The sequence below is a fragment of the Conger conger genome, chromosome 8 (genome assembly GCF_963514075.1).
Source record: "Conger conger chromosome 8, fConCon1.1, whole genome shotgun sequence".
Lineage (NCBI taxonomy): Eukaryota > Metazoa > Chordata > Actinopteri > Anguilliformes > Congridae > Conger > Conger conger.
In genome coordinates, this window is record NC_083767.1 from 53,994,186 (window position 1) to 54,013,073 (window position 18,888).

At 45.9% G+C, this 18,888-nt stretch overlaps 2 protein-coding genes across 2 annotated transcripts; one reads left to right on the top strand and one right to left on the bottom strand.

Annotated features, from left to right (window-relative positions):
- Positions 1-521: 521 nt before the first annotated feature.
- On the bottom strand, positions 522-11,842 carry slc37a3 (solute carrier family 37 member 3). The gene is made up of 15 exons (XM_061251784.1): positions 11,737-11,842; positions 10,291-10,472; positions 9,396-9,510; positions 8,878-8,970; positions 8,382-8,465; positions 8,041-8,186; positions 7,652-7,748; positions 7,264-7,348; positions 6,882-7,081; positions 5,869-6,010; positions 5,276-5,377; positions 4,997-5,044; positions 4,273-4,424; positions 3,798-3,863; positions 522-3,341 (listed from the first exon to the last, which is right to left on the bottom strand). The coding sequence occupies exons 2-15, from the start codon at positions 10,365-10,367 to the stop codon at positions 3,249-3,251; spliced, it is 1,500 nt and encodes a 499-aa protein (XP_061107768.1). The 5' UTR covers positions 10,368-10,472; positions 11,737-11,842; the 3' UTR covers positions 522-3,248.
- Positions 11,843-12,792: 950 nt separating this feature from the next.
- LOC133135038 (ras-related protein Rab-19) lies at positions 12,793-18,707 on the top strand. The gene is made up of 5 exons (XM_061251787.1): positions 12,793-12,986; positions 13,366-13,457; positions 14,195-14,383; positions 17,247-17,430; positions 17,560-18,707. Exons 2-5 carry the CDS (start codon positions 13,401-13,403, stop codon positions 17,832-17,834), a joined length of 705 nt encoding a protein of 234 aa, XP_061107771.1. The 5' UTR covers positions 12,793-12,986; positions 13,366-13,400; the 3' UTR covers positions 17,835-18,707.
- Positions 18,708-18,888: the final 181 nt, after the last annotated feature.

Below are 18,888 nucleotides of genomic sequence, written 5' to 3' on the forward strand. Positions count from 1 at the left end.
ACGTTTACCTATTTAAAAGCAATAACTTCAGGACACTTAAGTTGTATGGACATCTGTCACTAGATGCCTGGCAGCAACAGTTGGCTTTCTGTTGCATTAAACCAGATTTGTGAAAGCACTAGTCTGTATCTAGATCAACAGTAAAAGAAACCTCTGTTCTGCCAGACTCCATTTGCATTTTCTCAGCAGTGCTTTCCATCTTCAAATGCCTCCAGAGTCAGCTGACAGCTCATACCTGCTCTGCAATCACAGCGTGTACCCAACTCCCCCTGCAGTTGACCAGTAGAACTACAGTTGGTTCTTAGCTGTTGAGGTCTAGATATTGAACTGCCTTCTCGGGTGGGACTTTCAGTTAATGCACAAATGAGTAAATCCCCAACCGTACAACACAAACACTAACCAGAACCCTGAAGGGCAATGCACATAATAGGTGAGATGTGCTGCCATTGCTTTGTCAGTATATGGATCATGCAAACGTATTTAAATAGGCACCCAGCAGCTTCAAATGACCTGATCCGGCAACGTCTCCAATCTTTATTCATTGAAGACAATGTAAAACTAAAAAGAAATAAGCCTCAAGAACATTGGATTTATTGCAGCGTTTCATTCCTGGTTTTCATTTTGATGAACAAAGACACAGGTACAGGTACAGTTGGGTGCAAAGGTTTGGGTACCCCTGGTCAAAAAGCCTTAGAAGCAAACCTGACCTCTAATTGGTACAACATTAAACATGACACATTCCTTTACATTTTAAAACAAGATTACTTTCATTTTTTTATTTTCTAAATAATAAAAAAAGAAGGAAAAAGGCCCTGTGCAAAAGTTTGGAAACCCTGTTAGTCCGTACTTTGTAACTCCTCCTCAGGCAACTATACAGCTTGTAAAGAGCTTCTTGTAAAGAGTGAATTCATGCTTTTGGAATTTTTCTCCATTTTACCTGGCAGAATTCCTCCAGCTCAGAAATATTATTTCCTGTGCCCCCAGCTGCCACACAATCCCAAAGCATAATGGATCCATGCTTCGCAGCAAAGTTTTCTTCTCTCCGAAGACTTCACCCTTTTTCTCCACGTTCTCCAGGGTCCTAAATGATTTATTTTGAATACTTCAGAAGCTTAATGTTCTGTTGACGTCCTTCTTTCTGGCAACTCTGCCATGTAGGTCTTTGTTGTTTAATGTATGTTGTATTGTTGTCCTGTGTTTGCTGCTCTTTTTTTCAGCTCTTTGGCAGTGATATGTGTTCTTCAGAGCATTTCTCACCAGGTCTCTGGCCATTCTATTAGCAATCTTTCTTTGTCTTGACTTCACTGTTCCATTTACCTCCCATTTTCTAATAATGTTTCTGAGAGTAGAAATAGGTAGCTTGCCTTCTCCTTCTTGGTGGAAATGAACCGCCTTCATTCTGAAATCCTTGGACAACTGTTTAGAGCACAGGTGTCAAACTCCAGTCCTGGAGGGTCTGCTGGTTTTTGGGGTGTTCTGGGTTCATTCAAGTCACTGATTGATTAAAGTATCTACACGCCTTGTTCTCAAGGCCTTAATTGGCCTTAATTGGCAAAAACCCGCAGACACTGCGGCCCCCTGGGGATTCAGTTTGACACCCCTGGTTTGGAGGAACCCATGGTTGCGAACACCAGTCAGAACAGCCACTGCAGTTGGATACTAGGAAAGTTCAGCCCTGGAATTATACTCAGCTGACTGAATGAAGAGTAAATCAGCTGGGTCTGGGCCTTAGTAATCATCTTTTTAAAAAGAAACAAAGAACAATCCAAAAGTGCTCCCAAACTTTTGGCACAGAACCCTTTTCTTTGTTTTTTTTATTTATTATAATTTATAAACCGTAAAAAATGATACAAACATACAGACATCGCAACCAGGGGTGCCCAAATTTTTACACCCAACTGTAGAACCCATTTCTAGGAGCCATGGTAATTCTGAAATCAAGTGATCTGAAATCAATTCCTTTACCTGCACTTAGATTTTCCTATTTGTGAATCAATTAAAAAAAGAAAGAACAGAATATGATCATTTAAAATACCAGCTGAATATCATAACCTGACATGGAACATAAAAAAAACTGCATGAAGTCTTGTCCCTTTTGGGATTGTTCATTAACTTCTCCCACTGATTGCATTAGAGCCCACATGCTTCATTCCAAAAAGCATTTTGTGAAATGGAAATGGACAACAATGATTAAGACTAATCACCACTAATGCCAAATAAGTCTCCATCCATCACATAGAGAAATAAAACCGCTTTAAATTAAAAGTGCAAATGTGAAATACCGATCATCTTAAAAATAAAAAGCACATTTCAGTCCTTGACAGAGCAGCAAAACAGAGCCCCTTCCTGGCACTTCTGGGATTGCATTGTAAGAATCGCCACACTAGATTAATGGTTTTGTTTCTTCACAGTACCATATGCAATGCGTCTATTTGACAACAGACAATCAGATCATGCAAATACATTGAAAATGCAGATTGACAAAAGTATTACATGCATGACCATCACAATATGTTTTAAGAAACCATTAATGCTTGACATTTTAAACTGCAAAATCATTGACAATAGACCTCATATGCTGCACCGATTGTAACCATATACCCAGACAGTAACTGAGGACAAAAAGAAAATAGTGAGAAGAGTGTGTGTGTGTGTGTGTGTGTGTGTATGTGTATGTGTGTGTTTCCAGATGTGTATATACACATGACAAACTTCAAAAGGCAACTGCTCTCTTGTCCTAAAAGGCCCCAAGGTACACTTTCCTATCAACCATCACAAGCCAAAATGCTCAGAGACACAGGTTATAGGACTGGAATGACTGACACTAAGCTGGCCACTGCTTACTCTAGAGAGGGGCCTGCCCCTCACCCAAAATAGGCCTTTGACTTTTCACTTGGCTCATGGTCCTTGAAGTAACAAGCTTCCATTTCATTTTAGACAAAAGAAAAACAAGAACGGTCAAAAGTCCCAGCTCGGTTATCGTAACTCGTTTGGCCGTCCCTTGTCTAGCATTTCCAGCAATTCACTGCCCGCAAGCTTGCGTAACAACACCGTAACTTCCAATCCACGCCTTGCAGCGAGGCACCGGGCACCGCAGGCGTTTGCTGTACTGTGGCCGTCTGTGAAAGGGCAGGTCAGGTGTTTGGGGCCAGTCTGCGCACCGGCAGCCGAGGGGGGGACCCTTGGAGAGCGCATGAGAGACATGTCCCCCCTGGGGGCCCTGAGCAGAGGCAGGGACAGCCCGCCTCTCACAGCTGGTGCGTCCGCGCCACTCTGTCCCTCCACATGGAGCGCACCTCGCTGACGATCAGGGGAAGGATGAACACCATACCGCCCCCTGTCTGCAGGACGGAGCACAGAGCACAGACACAGACATGCAGGTGTCAAAATGTGCGTTTTGCGTCATTGTAATGAAGGCACCACCATTGCACAGATAAAACCATTTGTTTCAAGGAATATCTCAACATATGGAAATAAAATGTATATTTATATGTACAGGCAGTGGCCAAAATGGTTGAAACACTTGGATAAATTGGGGGACACAAAGTATACTGAAAGCAGGTGCTTCCACACAGGTGTGGATTCTGCGTCATATAAGCAATTCATCCCAGCATGCTCAGGGCCGTTTGCAGAAATAATAAAAGAATCAAATCAGCGCCAGCTGGCGTACACACACACACACTCACACACTCACACACTCACACACTCACACACTCACACACACACACACACACACACACACACACACACACACACTCACACACTCACACACTCACACACACACACACTGCTCTTACCATGACGACGAAGAAGTAAAACACGCACGTCCAGCCCAGCTTGCTCGCAATCAGGGACACCAGGTACTGAAATACAGTGACACACAAAGATTTTTCATGTCTTCTTGACTCTCTTACAGATATACACACGTTCACTGGGACACATATTTTTTAAAGAAAATTCAGAATTCTACCATTCCTCACTCACTCACTCACTCACTCACTCACTCACTCACTCACTCACTCACTCACTCACTCACTCACTCACTCACTCACTCACTCACTCACTCACTCACTCACTCACTTTTTAAGAAAATTCTTAATTCTGCTGAATTATCAGGTAGCTTCAGTTCAAGATTCAGTTCACCTCTCTCTCTCTCTCACACACACACACACACACACACACACACACACACACACACACACACACACACACACACACACACACACACACACACACACACACAGTCCTCCTCTCCCAGGCTCATTGTGATACCTGTCCCGCAGCAGCTCCGATGCTCCCGGTTCCATCCACGATGCCGGTGACGGTGGCCAGAGCCTCCTGGCTGCCCCGGAGGGCCTCCTGTCTGCCCAGGTCTGCAGAGATGGCCGAGCTGATCATGTTAGAGGGGCCGCCAATGAAGAACCCTGCAGCCCACAGAGACCCCCCATGAGGGACGGCAACCAGAGACTCACCACACCACAGAGACCCCCCATGAGGGAGGGCTACCAGAGACTCACCACACCACAAAGACCCCCCATGAGGGAGGGCTACCAGAGAGTCACCACACCACAAAGACCCCCCATGAGGGAGGGCTACCAGAGACTCACCACACCACAAAGACCCCCCATGAGGGAGGGCTACCAGAGAGTCACCACACCACAGAGACCCCCCATGAGGGAGGGCTACCAGAGACTCACCACACCACAAAGACCCCCCATGAGGGAGGGCTACCAGAGAGTCACCACACCACAAAGACCCCCCATGAGGGAGGGCTACCAGAGACTCACCACACCACAAAGACCCCCCATGAGGGAGGGCTACCAGAGAGTCACCACACCACAGAGACCCCCCATGAGGGAGGGCCGGCTGCCAGACTCATCACACCACAGAGTTTTCCGGTCATAACATCTACGTCGAGATCTTTGAGCTTTTATCTCAAAAGGTGACAACCTATCTGTCTGAATGCTGACAGAGACACCTCTCTGTAGTGACCCACCTGTGACAGCCAGAAGCACCGCGTTGACCACTCGATCATTTGGGGAATCTAAAAAATAATAATTATAATAATTATACATGTTAAATAATACGTAAGCCTGTTCAATAATCAGAGTAACACATGACCTTGGTCTGACTGCAATGGAACAGCACCCTGCTGGGCAGTGCTGGAACCGTGCCTTAACAACGCTGTGAAACAGCAGCACTGTGAAACAGCAGCACTGTGTCCTGATGCTACGCAGCACTGCTGCTCTGGAGCGGGGCAGGGGGCTGTACTCACGGCTGAAGCCCACCAGGGAGGCCATGGCCAGCACCAGACTGACGGCCAACACCGGGGCCCGCTTCCCCAGACAGTCTGAGATCAGACCCTGCACTGTGCCACCTGAGAGAGGGGGAGCGGAGGAGGAGAGAGGGGGAGAGCAGGAGGAGAGAGGGGGAGAGGAGGAGAGAGAGGGAGAGCAGGAGGAAAGAGGGGGAGAGGAGGAGGAGAGTGAGAGAGGAGGAGGAGAGAGAGAGGAGGAGGAGGAGGAGGAGAGAGGGGGAGAGCAGGAAGAGAAAGGCAGAGAGCAGGGGAATGAAGGAACGAGAGGGTAGCGAGACAGAGAGGGGACAGAAATGGAGGACAGAAATGGAGGACAAAAAGAAAATATACCTTCAAACTTCTATTAAAGAAGCCAACGAAACCATAAAAACTCTGAAAACAGGAATCCGTCCCGACTCCCGAGTAAGAACATTCTCTCCATTCTCCACATCGTTTTCATTTTAGCTCTTTCTGTTTTTGTTCTTCCTTTCCTGCTGATTGATCATGTGATTTGTCAAAGCAACCCCGCCCACCCAGCTCACAGCATTGTCACTTCCCTGCAGGGCACTCACCCAGGATCCCGCCCACGTCGTACCACACCGACAGCCGGTCGGCCTGGGCCTCCTTCCAGCCGAAGGTTCTGCTGAGATAGAAGGGCAGCCAGAAGAAGAAGGAGTAGTTGACCAGCTTCAGACAGGCATAGGCCAGGGAGTACTGCACAGGGAGGGAGCAGGGACAGAAGAGCAGGTCATTACAGCGACGTAAACTCACCGTGTTCCCAACACCAAGTTAGCCCACCATGTTCCGAACAGCACAACTTTCGTGACGAATAACACAAAAATTACTACCAGATGAGGTTTTGGTTTTTGTGTGGGTGTAAAGTATAATTTCCCTAAAAACTTTGCACAAGTCACATACACGATCCATTTCAGCATACAAGTGGCATGGTAATAGTTCTCCACTGTGACATTGTGTTGGGGAAGCTGTTGCTAATGAGAGACTACGACCCGGGCAGGCTTATATGGCGGTGTTCAGACCATCGTGAGCTAACAGTCTACCGAACACAGGGACGTTGTGCAGTTATTTGTTGCTTTCTCTATAATTATTGGTCCAATTCACACCAATCCACAAGTGTTTTAGTATCTGAGATAGTCAATAAGCAACCATAATCATAAACCACATTCCTCAGGAGAAAAACTACCATTGAACGGAAGTCAACTTTGTTTACGTTATACCACATGAGGACAGACATTTGGCAGGGCTGAAAGAAGACTCATAATGCATGGCACTTTGAGCCATGACAGTTCCGCAATGATTTTACTTGCTCAACTTGTGTGCCGGTGATGGTCGAGTCAAAATACATTTGTGTTTACCATAAACAGGCTAACATATTCCCAACAAATGTCTTTCATACTGAAGCTAGCATGCTTCTGCTAAAACTGGAAGGGCGCTGTACCGCTATGGATTAGAGGTCTTACACGGCTGGTGTACAAACACGAGGTAAAAGGAAGACCTCAGATGAGGGTAGAATCTATTGCATTATGACCAGCAATAAAATAAGTTATGAGAAGCGGGCCACACTTACTGGCAATACCCCAGGGAGGCAGAAGGCCTGACAGAAGCCTATGGCACTGGGCGGGGTCTCGATCTGCACCTCCTGCTGCTGAATGGAGTAGTTACCCCCAGTCAACCCCTCGTCCTCCTCCTCCTCCTCATCGTCACTAATGAGAGGCTTGTGGCTGTCCGAGTCCCGCTCCCCGGGTTTCAGGTCAGTCATGACCAGGCCTGTGAGGGGTGACATGGGGCCATGAGAGTAAAACTCTCTCACTCTCTCACTCATACAGTCATACTCTAAGGGAAGCCATCTCTTTTGATGCAGACTGAAAAAACGCTTCTTCAAACTTAAGTTTTGGCTCGATCAAGTTGCCTCTCACACAGTGCGCCCTGCAGCAGTGCAGTGTACTCACCAACTTCCTTTGGAGAGGTGAGCAGGCCGAAGAACACCACCACTCCGCCCGCAAACTGCACGGAAGAGGTCACCAGGAAGGCGTACTAAAGGAGCACACAACAGGCATTTTCCACAGCGCTCCATATACTGCATAAATATTGTTTACTGTTGTCCTTGGCATCATAGCAGGACCCTTTCGCACAAAATCCACAGTCCCCTCCCGACTGCGCCATGGCAGGACCACACAGCACCGGCAGGACCACACAGCATGCTGCAGAGTCTGGCCATAGCAGGACCACACAGCATGCTGCAGAGTCTGGCCATAGCAGGACCACACGGCACGCTGCAGAGTCTGGCCACGGCGGTACCACACAGCACGCGGCGGTGTCTGTGGACCCAGTGCTCACCTCGTACCCATACATTAGCACACTGGACGCCAGGACGGCCCCCAGAATGTTCCCCACCGACGCACAGGCGCTCCACAGGCCGAACACGAACCCGCGGCTGTGTGGGGGGCAGAGACACTGCTCACTACCTTCTCACAACCCCACACACCTCCACACACCCCCACACACCTCCACATACCTCCTCATAACCCCACACACCTCCTCACAACCCCACATACCCCCACACACCTCCACACACCTCCTCACAACCCCACATACCCCCACACACCTCCACACAACCCCACACAACCCCACACACCTCCTCACAACCCCACACACCTCCTCACAACCCCACATACCCCCACACACCTCCTCACAACATGGTGTAAGCAGGGTCACAGCGCACTTACCCGGATTTTCCAAACCAGTTTCCCATGACGGCCACCACACAGGGCCAGACGGCCGACTGCAGCAGGCCATTCAGGACCCACATTGAGCAGTAGAAGTAGATGTTGTAGAAGTGCAGCCATTCGGTTAGCGTTCCAAATACAAACTCCTGAAAGCGAGAGAGCAAGAGAGAGGAGAAGAGAGATTAGATAAAGGGAGGGATAGAGAGGGGGGATTCCAATAAAGTAATTTTGAGGAAATGGTTAATATCACTGCAGTCAATTAATGGCTATCAACTAATTCGCGTGTGTGTGAGCCATGTGGCAACTGTGGAAAGAAACCACAGCAGGGTGCTCTGACTCACCACCACGGCAGAGCCACACAGTCCAAAGCAGAGGACGTAGCGCAGGTTGAGTCTATCCCCGATGACCCCGCTCACATACAGGCCCTGCAGGGGAACACAGTCAGGCACAGGGAGAGACACAGACACAGACACAGACAGACACACAGACACAGACACAGACACAGACACACACACACACACACACACACACACACACACACACACACACACACACACACACACACACACCATATTCTGCACCCAAGTTTCCTGTTTGTTCATGCTGTTTTAGGGAGCAGTGCCCTCTGTATGTATGTTTGTGTTTGTGTGTAAGCAGAGCATGTTTGTGTGTAGTTAGAGTGGGCATGGGTGGAAGGGTGGTCTCATTGTATGCGTATGGGTCTTTTTGTTTCAGGTGTAAACATGGTTCAACGTCCATGTGTGGGGTGCCGACATCTGGGGATAAAAAGATAGAAAGTCTCCCCCCCTCCCCCGTCACCCCAGAGCCAGCACTCACAACTGCGTAGGAGAAGAGGAAAATTGTGTCCAGAGCCCCCAGGAACAGTGTGGCCTCTTCAGTGTCTGCAAACAGCTTATTCTCATCCCAGGTCTGTAAAAACAACCACGGACACACACACACCCTTAAAGTCACCTTTAAATTGCAACTGTAAACTGAACAGACACTGGCCATTTAATGGAAAGAGGAAAAAAATATGCCTTATCAACTTGTCAACAGACACTGAAAATGAAAGAAGAAAGTCTGTGCAGAGGCATTACTTTATAACCCTGCGTAGAGTTAAATTGCCCTTGAAAAGGCCAGTGTGCAGAACCACACCTCTCTTTTGTTTGCTTATGATCAAGCCATATAAATATGCACAAGGCAGCTTGACTGGGCTCCAAAAAAAAAAAAAAAAAAGCACGGTTGATAGATATTGCAGGGGAAGTCGGCCATTGCAGCGTCATTAGCATTGAGAAACTAGGGAGAGGGCATCTGAAGTCGAGCGCGGGAAGTGTCTCTCCATCCTGTACGCATACCTCCGCAGGAGAGAAGTCTGGGCTGCTGTCATTCTTAACAGAGGGCGTCCACTGTGCCGAGATGCTAACTTTCACATTGCTGAAGGTCTTCCTCGAGGAGTGCAGAAGCACATAGCTGGAGACAGGGAGAAATCCACCAAAACACTGTAAACAACAGCGCCCTCTGCTGTACGAGCCTGCACAATGTGCCAGAGAATTCATGCCCGAGAAGCCCATTACCAAAGAATGTGGATATAAATTGAAGGAATGTAGAAAACTCTGTGTGTGGATGACACAGTGCTATGTGCTGGAACACAGCTTAATGCATGAAGGACACTGGGGGGGATGATGGGAAAAAGAGCCAACAAGTGGAATGCTATTCACAGTTGTGTAACTTTGCCTCATGACACCACTCACACAGAAAGGCTGAGCCAGGGTCAAGGGTCAAAAGTCAGAGTAGAAGGTTAGGCGAGGGCAGTCTCAAGGGTAATGTGGGGAAATGAGAAGAGCAGACACAGGAAATCTTCACTAAAGCGCCCGCCATCTCCTGTTTCTCCTCCAAATTCTATTTCCTTAAGAAAGACCTATGACACTGTGCATGGGCCTCCAAGGCTTACAGTGACAATGTCTTCCCCAGAACATTTATCTTCCCATAGATCTGTCCTAGTTACAGCTTGCACCATGGGAGTCCGCACAGTCTGGTATCAGCGATTTAATGAATACCCAGGATGTGTGTTGAAATTGTACTTCCCTCTAGGGTCTTTCAGCGCACTTATCCCTGGTTATGGGTATGCACTTTGTTGTTCGTCGCTCTGGATAAGAGCGTCTGCCAAATGCCATTAATGTAATGTAATGTAATGTAATGTGTGTCCGTGAGTAACTGGCTGCGTCTTGACCATTCAGGCTTTGTATTTACCTAAAGAAAGTGAGGAAGAAGGCAACCAGGTGGTGGTGGGTGTACTGTGACAGGAAACCATCACAGAGGGGCGACATCACAGGGTCTGAAGGAGAAGGAGGGGGGTGCAGGTCTTCGGACGGGAGAACGGACCAGCGGCGGGAGAGGGAGAGGGAGGGGGTGGGGAGGCAGAGAGAGCAGGGCTACAGAGGGAACAACACACTGGATTCACCCACCTACTCCAGCTACAAAATTCACATATGCATCGGAGTAAATTAAATCAGTGCCCAACCAGACTACTGCAGATCACAAATTAAGCATTGAGGCCTGGCACAGAAGTACCAAAAGCACAAACTGTACTGATTTGTAATGAGGCAACACTCAATGAGGAGAGTCTCAGTGCGCACAGAGGTTCAGAACAACAGACTTGACTCTCAGCTTGAGAGCTATTTCAAGGTTACATTACATAAATATCAGTAATGATGCAATCTGAGTCATTCCAGATTTTTTGAGATTATGTTCACCTGCTTCCTGTAAGAACACCTCAAACGGCTAAGCACTTGTCCATTTCTGGATAACTGGTTGTCTCACTTGTTTCATTGAATACGACCACTCGACTGACATGATTTCACAGGTTCTTGGTCAGAGAACATCTTGGTTACAATCACAGCTGTAATGTCACAACAAATCCGCGACAAAGCTTCAGGACAACACAAACAATCCAGCAAGAGTAAACAAGCCACTGTTAGCCTAAATATATGGTTTACCATCGACAAACATTTCATTTATTTACAGGCAACGTATTGATGTGCGTGTGTAAAGCTGCTTAGCCTGGTTATATGCCTCGAAGAAATACAATATGAAATAAAACTATTTTTCGTGATATTAGAACGAACCGCCACACCACTCTACAAACTCATCATTCACACATGTTTATTGTCTATGTTGGCTACCATTTAATTAGGCTAACGTTAGCCAATTACTAGTTAGACGGCGGAGTATTCGACTTTCTGCATGGATTCTTCAATACAATATAACGGCATAATTGAAAGCACAGTACCCATCTCCTTGCGCCTTGGTAACATACAATCAGCCTAACATTACACAGCAAAGAACATTGCTAGCTAGCCAGATCTGTTCCTCGCAAGTAACGTTAGATAGGTAGGTAGCTAGCTAGCAAAGTTATCTAGCAATATAAGGAAAAGCCATAGCTAGTGTCATTTCAATTTAATTGAGAGAAAATGAGCCCAACCTCAGCTGGGTAGTTAGTGGGCTATGCCATACGGTCAGTTGTCGATGTACCCAGCTAGCTAGGTAGCTAGCAAAGGTTCACAAGCTAGTATCCGATAACTACCAAGCTATCTGCCACTGCCAACATGGCAAAAGCGCAGGTATATTTAGATATATTTGTTTTTGAGTACATATTGCCCTTAAGCATTACGCATGTAACGAACAGTCTGCACTTACTAGAAGGTCTTCGGTTTATCTCATAGAATGTACCCTACTATCGCTAGCTGCAAACATTTCAGAATTGGAACACGTTAACGATATTGTTTTGTTAGCGACTCATCATATTTCCGGTCAATGTCGCAATGCATATTGGGAACTGTGGTCTTAAATTTGTATCATGCATGCAAAAATGAATAAATTTCTAAGCAAAATACAAAATAGGAAATAATATATTGTGATATATTTAATAATAATATATTTTCATTTTTAAGACTTTTAATCTTTCAATTTCAATTGCATTACGTTCTTAGCACAGTCCAAACGATTCTCATTTACATGTAACAGCCCCTGGATCAATAACAAAGTACATTTGCGTAGAGTCCTTTTTTCATCTCACAGATGGAAAATTAAAAAACCACTCCTGTGCTTTTGACCAACATACAATTGGGCAGAGGCTTAGGTCTGATACCCATATGCCCTGTGCAGTGCGATTGCTTTGCGGAAGGATAATTGGAGATGCCAAGCACCCTTGCATATATGTCAGCTGGATAGCTGTTAGGAAAGAATTGGGACTAAGAATGGTGAGATTAACCACAAACAGTGACAAATCATATTAGCATTATTGCTGTGCAACAAGTACTATTTTCATATTTTTTATGGACACTCCTGTCCAGAGAAACTTATATTTTACATACATACTCTACAATATTTATGGAAGCAACTTGGTTTTAGTACCTTGCTCAAGTGCCCAGTTTTTAGTTTTCTTTTTTGGATGATTATCATCTTTCATTTGATTGACTTTCTTCCTCATCAGAATGAATGATCCCCAAAAATAGAAATGGCATATTTATTGTTATATTTGTGAAATTATATTCATGCAATAAAGTATGTCATAATTCATAGGGCAATTGGCTTGTCCACAGCCCCACCTCAGTCCCTATCCCTCACAAATAAATCATTCTATGCATCTGTATTAACGGAACAAACCCAGCACTGTTCAGTTACAGACATTGTTACAGACTTTTGACTGCAGGGAACAAAAAGTCACTCAGAAGACAGGAATAAATCAAGGGCAGCAGCCATGCACATTGTTCTCTGTGTCCAGCTCTGCTTGGTGCACTGATGAGCATTTGGGGCAGAGATGACGGGAGAGTTGTGGATATGTGTGTGTGTTTATGATATAACGTAGCCAGTACTTTGTTGAAAGAAAGCCCCTTTTTGAAGATCCGTGTTTTACTGGAGGTTCTCTCCATGGAGGATTGTGTGAGGTGAGTGTATTTGCAATGCAGAGGCTGTGGTCAGTTTAGTTGCTATAAGGGAATGGAGTATAATGGAATGTCATTAGGGCTTCCTTTCAGGTCAGTGTTAAATAGTGGGAGGGGGGTGATATGTCTCTGTGACTGGCGTGCTTGTATGAAACCCTGCCCTATGGAGTCCAAAAGGGCAACATTCCAGGCACAATCGTTGTGTACCAGGTTAGAGACTGTTGGGTTCTTAGGAGTGGCTCTTCTGCCTGTTGAATTATGTGTACATAGTGAGTCTTGCTTTCATAATTATTTGCTGTCACGCCAGCTGCTGCTGATAACACAGAAAAGAAAATCTTAATCATTGGCCCAGATTAACTTTCCATTAATACTGTCTGGGCAGAACCTGAAAGGTGTACAGAAACATCACTTCCCAGAATGCAGTGGTGCCAGTGGGCGGAGGGTTGGAGGAAGCAGTCTTACCTGCCAGGAAAGGTAGGGCGGGACTCAATTGTTTGTGAGTGAATGAATGTGTGGGGGAGGGTGAAAGAGAGCGTAAGGACAACAGGTGCATTGAAGAAGCTGTTGAAAAGGCAGAAAGCAACAAGAACGAGAGCAAAGGAGATACACAAAAATACAATTTTGAATTGAGACACTGAGTATGTCTTCGAGCACTGCCAGCACTTGGCATCCTTACTTGAGGGAGAGATTAAGTCTCTGATCTCAAATGAGAGTGTTAGAGGTGAAAGAAGCTTTTCACTGGACCTGTACTTCACTGGCTTACTGAGGGAGACTAATAACCTCCCCCTTGTGCAGGGCTAAGCTTTGTTATTCACAGGAGGAAAGGAAAAGAGAAGAAACTGACTAACCTTTCTGGGTGAACAAACAGTCAACGTTTGAGCTGGCGAATGGTATGAGGTTCTGGAGTCTTTTGTTCTGCTACGCAGCTCTTTGGGGACACCTGAGCTGGCCTGAGGGTTACTGTGGCTGTGTCACAGGACTCCCACCCCTCTGAATTACCTCCTGCAATCTGACACAAGGACTTGAGGCAAAGGAATTTGGTTTTCTTTTTTGCATCGATAAAGAAATTGGAAAGAACTGAGAAGTGCTGTTGCCATACAATATTGTAGTTGCTCTTGCTACATTCACAGAGAAAAATTGTCTCGCTTCCAGGAAGGGGAAGGCACGCAAAATCATAGCATTAGACTTTCTTTCCTATCCTCACTATGCAGTCCACAGGGTCTGGGCAAGACGATGCCTTCGACTTCCTGTTCAAGATCATCCTTATTGGAGACTCCAACGTGGGAAAAACATGCGTGGTCCAGAACTTCAAGACTGGGGTCTTTACCGAAAAACAGCAGAACACCATTGGAGTGGACTTCACTGTTCGGACCTTGGACATTGAGGGAAAGAAGGTTAAGGTAAGCTTGAGCTTCTTTGTCCCCTTGTTTATTCTTTCCTGCTATCCTACTCCTGCCTATATAATCCATTCTGCCCCACGACCCTTTACTGTTGTCTTTCGCATGTGAGGAGAATGAATTATGCTTGAGTGCTGCTATAGTACTGGATCCAGTGTTGAATGTTATTTAAGATTGAGGTTCCTTAAACTTTTATCTCATGATTCCCTAAAATAAATATCCCTCAATTAAATTTTCACACCTTTATGAAACATCTACTACAGACAGCAATACAGCGGCAATTTAACACAGTACTAAACAGTAGAATGTTCAAATCCTGCTGCCATTAAATGATGGGTCTATATGAGACAGCTAGCTATTTAGAACAATATAAATTATAAATATAAAATAAAAAAACCCAAAAATGACTATTTTTTTATTTCTGAAAAAAGGTTTGTTTTTTTCCCCATATTGGTGAGGACTCTTCCCCCCATACTCCTTACAAGATGGATCAATCCCCTTTGGATCCATTTAACAAGGGAGAATCATTGAAAATGATCTACTGTATATATTTACACATACAAGTGTGGCCCCATGTTAATGGACAGATTCGAAAAAAAGGCCTGACTTAGGCTAAGATTCAATCAACATTTGTCCTGAACATTTATTTAATTAAATGCAAGTTCAGCTTTTTTTCTTCACAGTTTGGTAAATTCATTGATGACCAAAATTAGCTCACCAAAGTGTGTTTGTTAAGGAAAAAATGTCATACTTGCATTTTATTGTTAAAATTAAGTTAAGGACAAACAATAGCTAAATCCAGGATAAAGCCCTTGACAAAAGATTGCAAAGTGAGGCATCACATGTATGAATGACACTTGAATGAGTTAAGTGGTGCCACTGGCGTCTCAAGGAGGCTGCATGATCCAGTAAAACCAGAAATAAATCTGTCCTGTGATCCCACACCCATTGACACTAGACCCACTTGTCTTTCCTGTTCCAAATCTCACCATGTCTGCGAAACCATCTCTGTAGTATACGGTATCTGGACCTAGTACTGCTGTCTATGTCTCAGTGTAGTGAGTTTCTATTGTGGGTGTGTGTGCATGTGTGTGTTGAAGTAACTCCTCACACAGTGCCATAGCCTGTTCACTGTATTGTTCCTGAACCAGTCGGTGTAGCAGGAGATGTGGATCGCGAGGAATGCGTCTTCAACACAAGAGAACAATCCTGTTCTTCTGGATTTTTTCCCCAGTCACATTGGCGAATACATTCTCCACACTGAACGAAATTAAAATTGAACAATTGTCTTTGTTTTTCTGTTTAATCTTTATTGGTTTTGTTGTTTTGTTGTTATTGCTGGATTGTGGGCCTCCATGCACCTTTTATTATGGATTGAGTCAATAATTATTATAGTATTTAAATAATCCTGTAAACTTTAGTATCTAATCACTAGAGGCAATTGAATGTTTATTATTTGTTCTACATTTTAGTGAAAGATTAATGCGATTAAGTGTGCATTGTTTTAGGTTTCACAAGGAGCTGACGGAATGAGTAAACCGTATGTGTGTGTGTGTGTGTGAGAGAGAGAGAGGGAGAGACAGACAGACACCTACTAAGTGCAAATATAAGTGCATGCAAGGGTGTCAGGTGTGTAGGTCACCATGGCAATATATCTTCACTAAGGCAGAGTGCAGCAGGGAGAGGCAGAGAGGAATCTCAGTGGACCTAAAGCAAAAAATGGCGAGAGCGTACGGCCTTCAGTTTCTTCGTATCGTACCTTGTATCGTATTTTCATGTTTTATCTGCCTGGAGAACAATATAGCCTCTTAGAGGCTACCAGAAGTGAAAGAGTGAAAAGTTAAGGAGTTCAGAGGGATAATGTGTATTAGTTTCAAATCTGGGCACGATGGGAATAAGTACGCAGATACTGTATTGTCAGACAATCTGGCTTTCACATCCAGAGAGAGAATCAATGTAAATATCCTCCCCTGCTGACAGAAGAAGGAACTGTTTTTTCTCATTATAATCAACCTCGGAAACAAGAAAGTTAAAAGATAAGAAAGCAAACATTAAGTTAGAACTGATACTGATAACCCTCCACCTGTCTACTTACTATGGCCTACTTAGACCCAAGTGATCTGGATTCCTTTCTTTCTTAGTCCTAGCTAGAAGAACAGTCCTAACCTCCCTTCCCTCACAAAAGTTTAAATAGTCATTGAGGCACAGTAGGCAACCTCATATTCAAATGCCATTTATCATTTAGTACTTTTGCAGTCACCAATCTAAACAGCAACCTGATTGGAGGGGGATAATGGTTTAAGAATACTGTACTTGTACTATCTTATAGTCTACTGCAGGGGTGTCAAACTCCAGTCCTGGAAGGCCGCAGTGTCTGCTGGCTTTTGGTGTGTTTCGGCACGAGAGACGCATTTCTAAGTCCACACACCTTGTTCTCAAAGCCTTAATTGGCTGCTGATTGAAAGGAAATCACAAATACCAGCAGACACTGCATCGACTGTATTCCATGTGTCTTTGCTGCCAACATGTCTGCCAAAGAGCCAGTGTCATAAAGAAACGACTCTATGGAATTTTGCTTATACATAAACGTAACCCCATTATGGAAAAATGGTACACACCCCTCCCAACAAAAGACTTGTAAATTATAAAATGTTAACACCCCATGCAGTTGTTTTGAGTCACAACCATCCCTGAGCCACACAGGTTTTTTCGCGATGCGATTTCGGGTTGGAGCACTTTGGGATCGCAACTCCATTCTTCTTCGGGGGCCACCGAAACCCCAGGGTCGGCTCTGTGCTTTGTCTCTGCCGCGGGCTAGGGGGCTGTTGAAACCCTAACGACGTGTCTGTGTCTGTGCGGCGCCCAGATGCAGGTGTGGGACACGGCGGGGCAGGAGCGGTTCCGCACCATCACCCAGAGCTACTACCGCAGCGCCCACGGCGCCATGATCACCTACGACCTGACCCGCCGCGGCACCTTCGACTCCGTCAGGCACTGGATCCGCGAGGTGCAGCAGTACGGCGCCACCAGCGTGGTGCTCATACTCATCGGTGAGTGCCGCCGGCCGCGCGTTCGTACACGACGTCCGTCCCGTCCATCCGTCCGCTCTTAAGACCGGGCGTCCCTGAGTATCACGCGTGTCTGAACGTCTCTCTCCCATCGCCTCGCCCCTCACACAGGGAACAAGGCCGACCTGGAGTCCGAGCGGCAGGTGCTTTTCGAGGACGCGTGCAACCTGGCCGAGGAGCGGGGGGTGCTGGCGGCCCTGGAGACGTCCGCCAAGGAGTCCCAGAACGTGGAGGAGGCCTTCATGCTGATGGCCCGGGAGCTGATGGCCAGGAACGGCATGATGGTCCAACATCAGCCGGGGTCCCATGACCACGTCCTCCTGCGCACCAACTCCCGCCCCATTAACAGCCCGGGGCCTTCGGAGAAGAAGTCATGTGACTGCTGAGACGCCGGGGAGGGGAAGGGAGCAGGGGAGAGACCAGGGGTGTGGGGAGCGCTGGCCAGAATGAGCCCTTCTGTGACTGTCCTGCAGCGGCTGACACTTCACCCTCGCCCGGTGTCGCTGCTTTGACGCAAAAAATGGCCCAGCCCTCAAGTTGGGCTCCAGTGTGGGTCACGTGACTTTAAGAATGCAACTGATAGTGATATGAAAGGGGAAAAGAAAGGTGTCATTCAAAGCCTGCTCGAGTTGTTGCAATTACAAGAGCAGAAAGTACTGTAAAACTCAGCTCCTTTACCGCAAGTGCAAGCCATTACTTTTGTGTATTTTATTTTAAGCTGTGAACACGGAAACTGCCGCTCCTGTGTTATTTTAAAGTCACCCCGTGCTTTAAAGGTGACATTGTCCCTTTGGCTCAATGCCGTTTTGCCGACTGCACATGATCACAGCCCTAGTGACAAGCCGGGTATCACACACACACAGTAGGAGAAAACGTGGAATGTGTGTTACTAAGAGCGGCAAGATGGAAGAAGTCCTCCCACTGACAGGACTATTGGTTGCATGTTCCGTTCTGTCTGAACGACTGTTACTCTCTCAGTGCCAGATGTGTACTTATGTGTTACGCTTTACTTACTAACAGAAACCGTTTCAATGCCTTTATTTTAGACTGGGTGTGGATTCCTCTCATATTCTCTCCCCCCCCCATTATTGTATGCCCTTCGTGATGATTTGTGCAGACAGATTCACAATAACACTGGAACTGTGTCCAGTCAAAAACATTTTTTGGTTACACAATTTTGGTTATTTATTTGTGCTGTAGACTACATCCACATGGCCATATCACAACATTGTTCATTTGCAATAAATACATGACAATGATTTGTTCCTGTGGTTTTTTTCCCCTCCACTGTTGGCCTAATCTCCTATTCACTCAAAAACAAGACACTGGACTGGATCTTCATGTGGCAAAGCAAGCCCTCCCCATTTTAATTCCCTACTGCTCTCAGATGAAGAGTTTCACAATTCCATCTTTGTGAATAGCTTCCCGAAAGGTTTATCT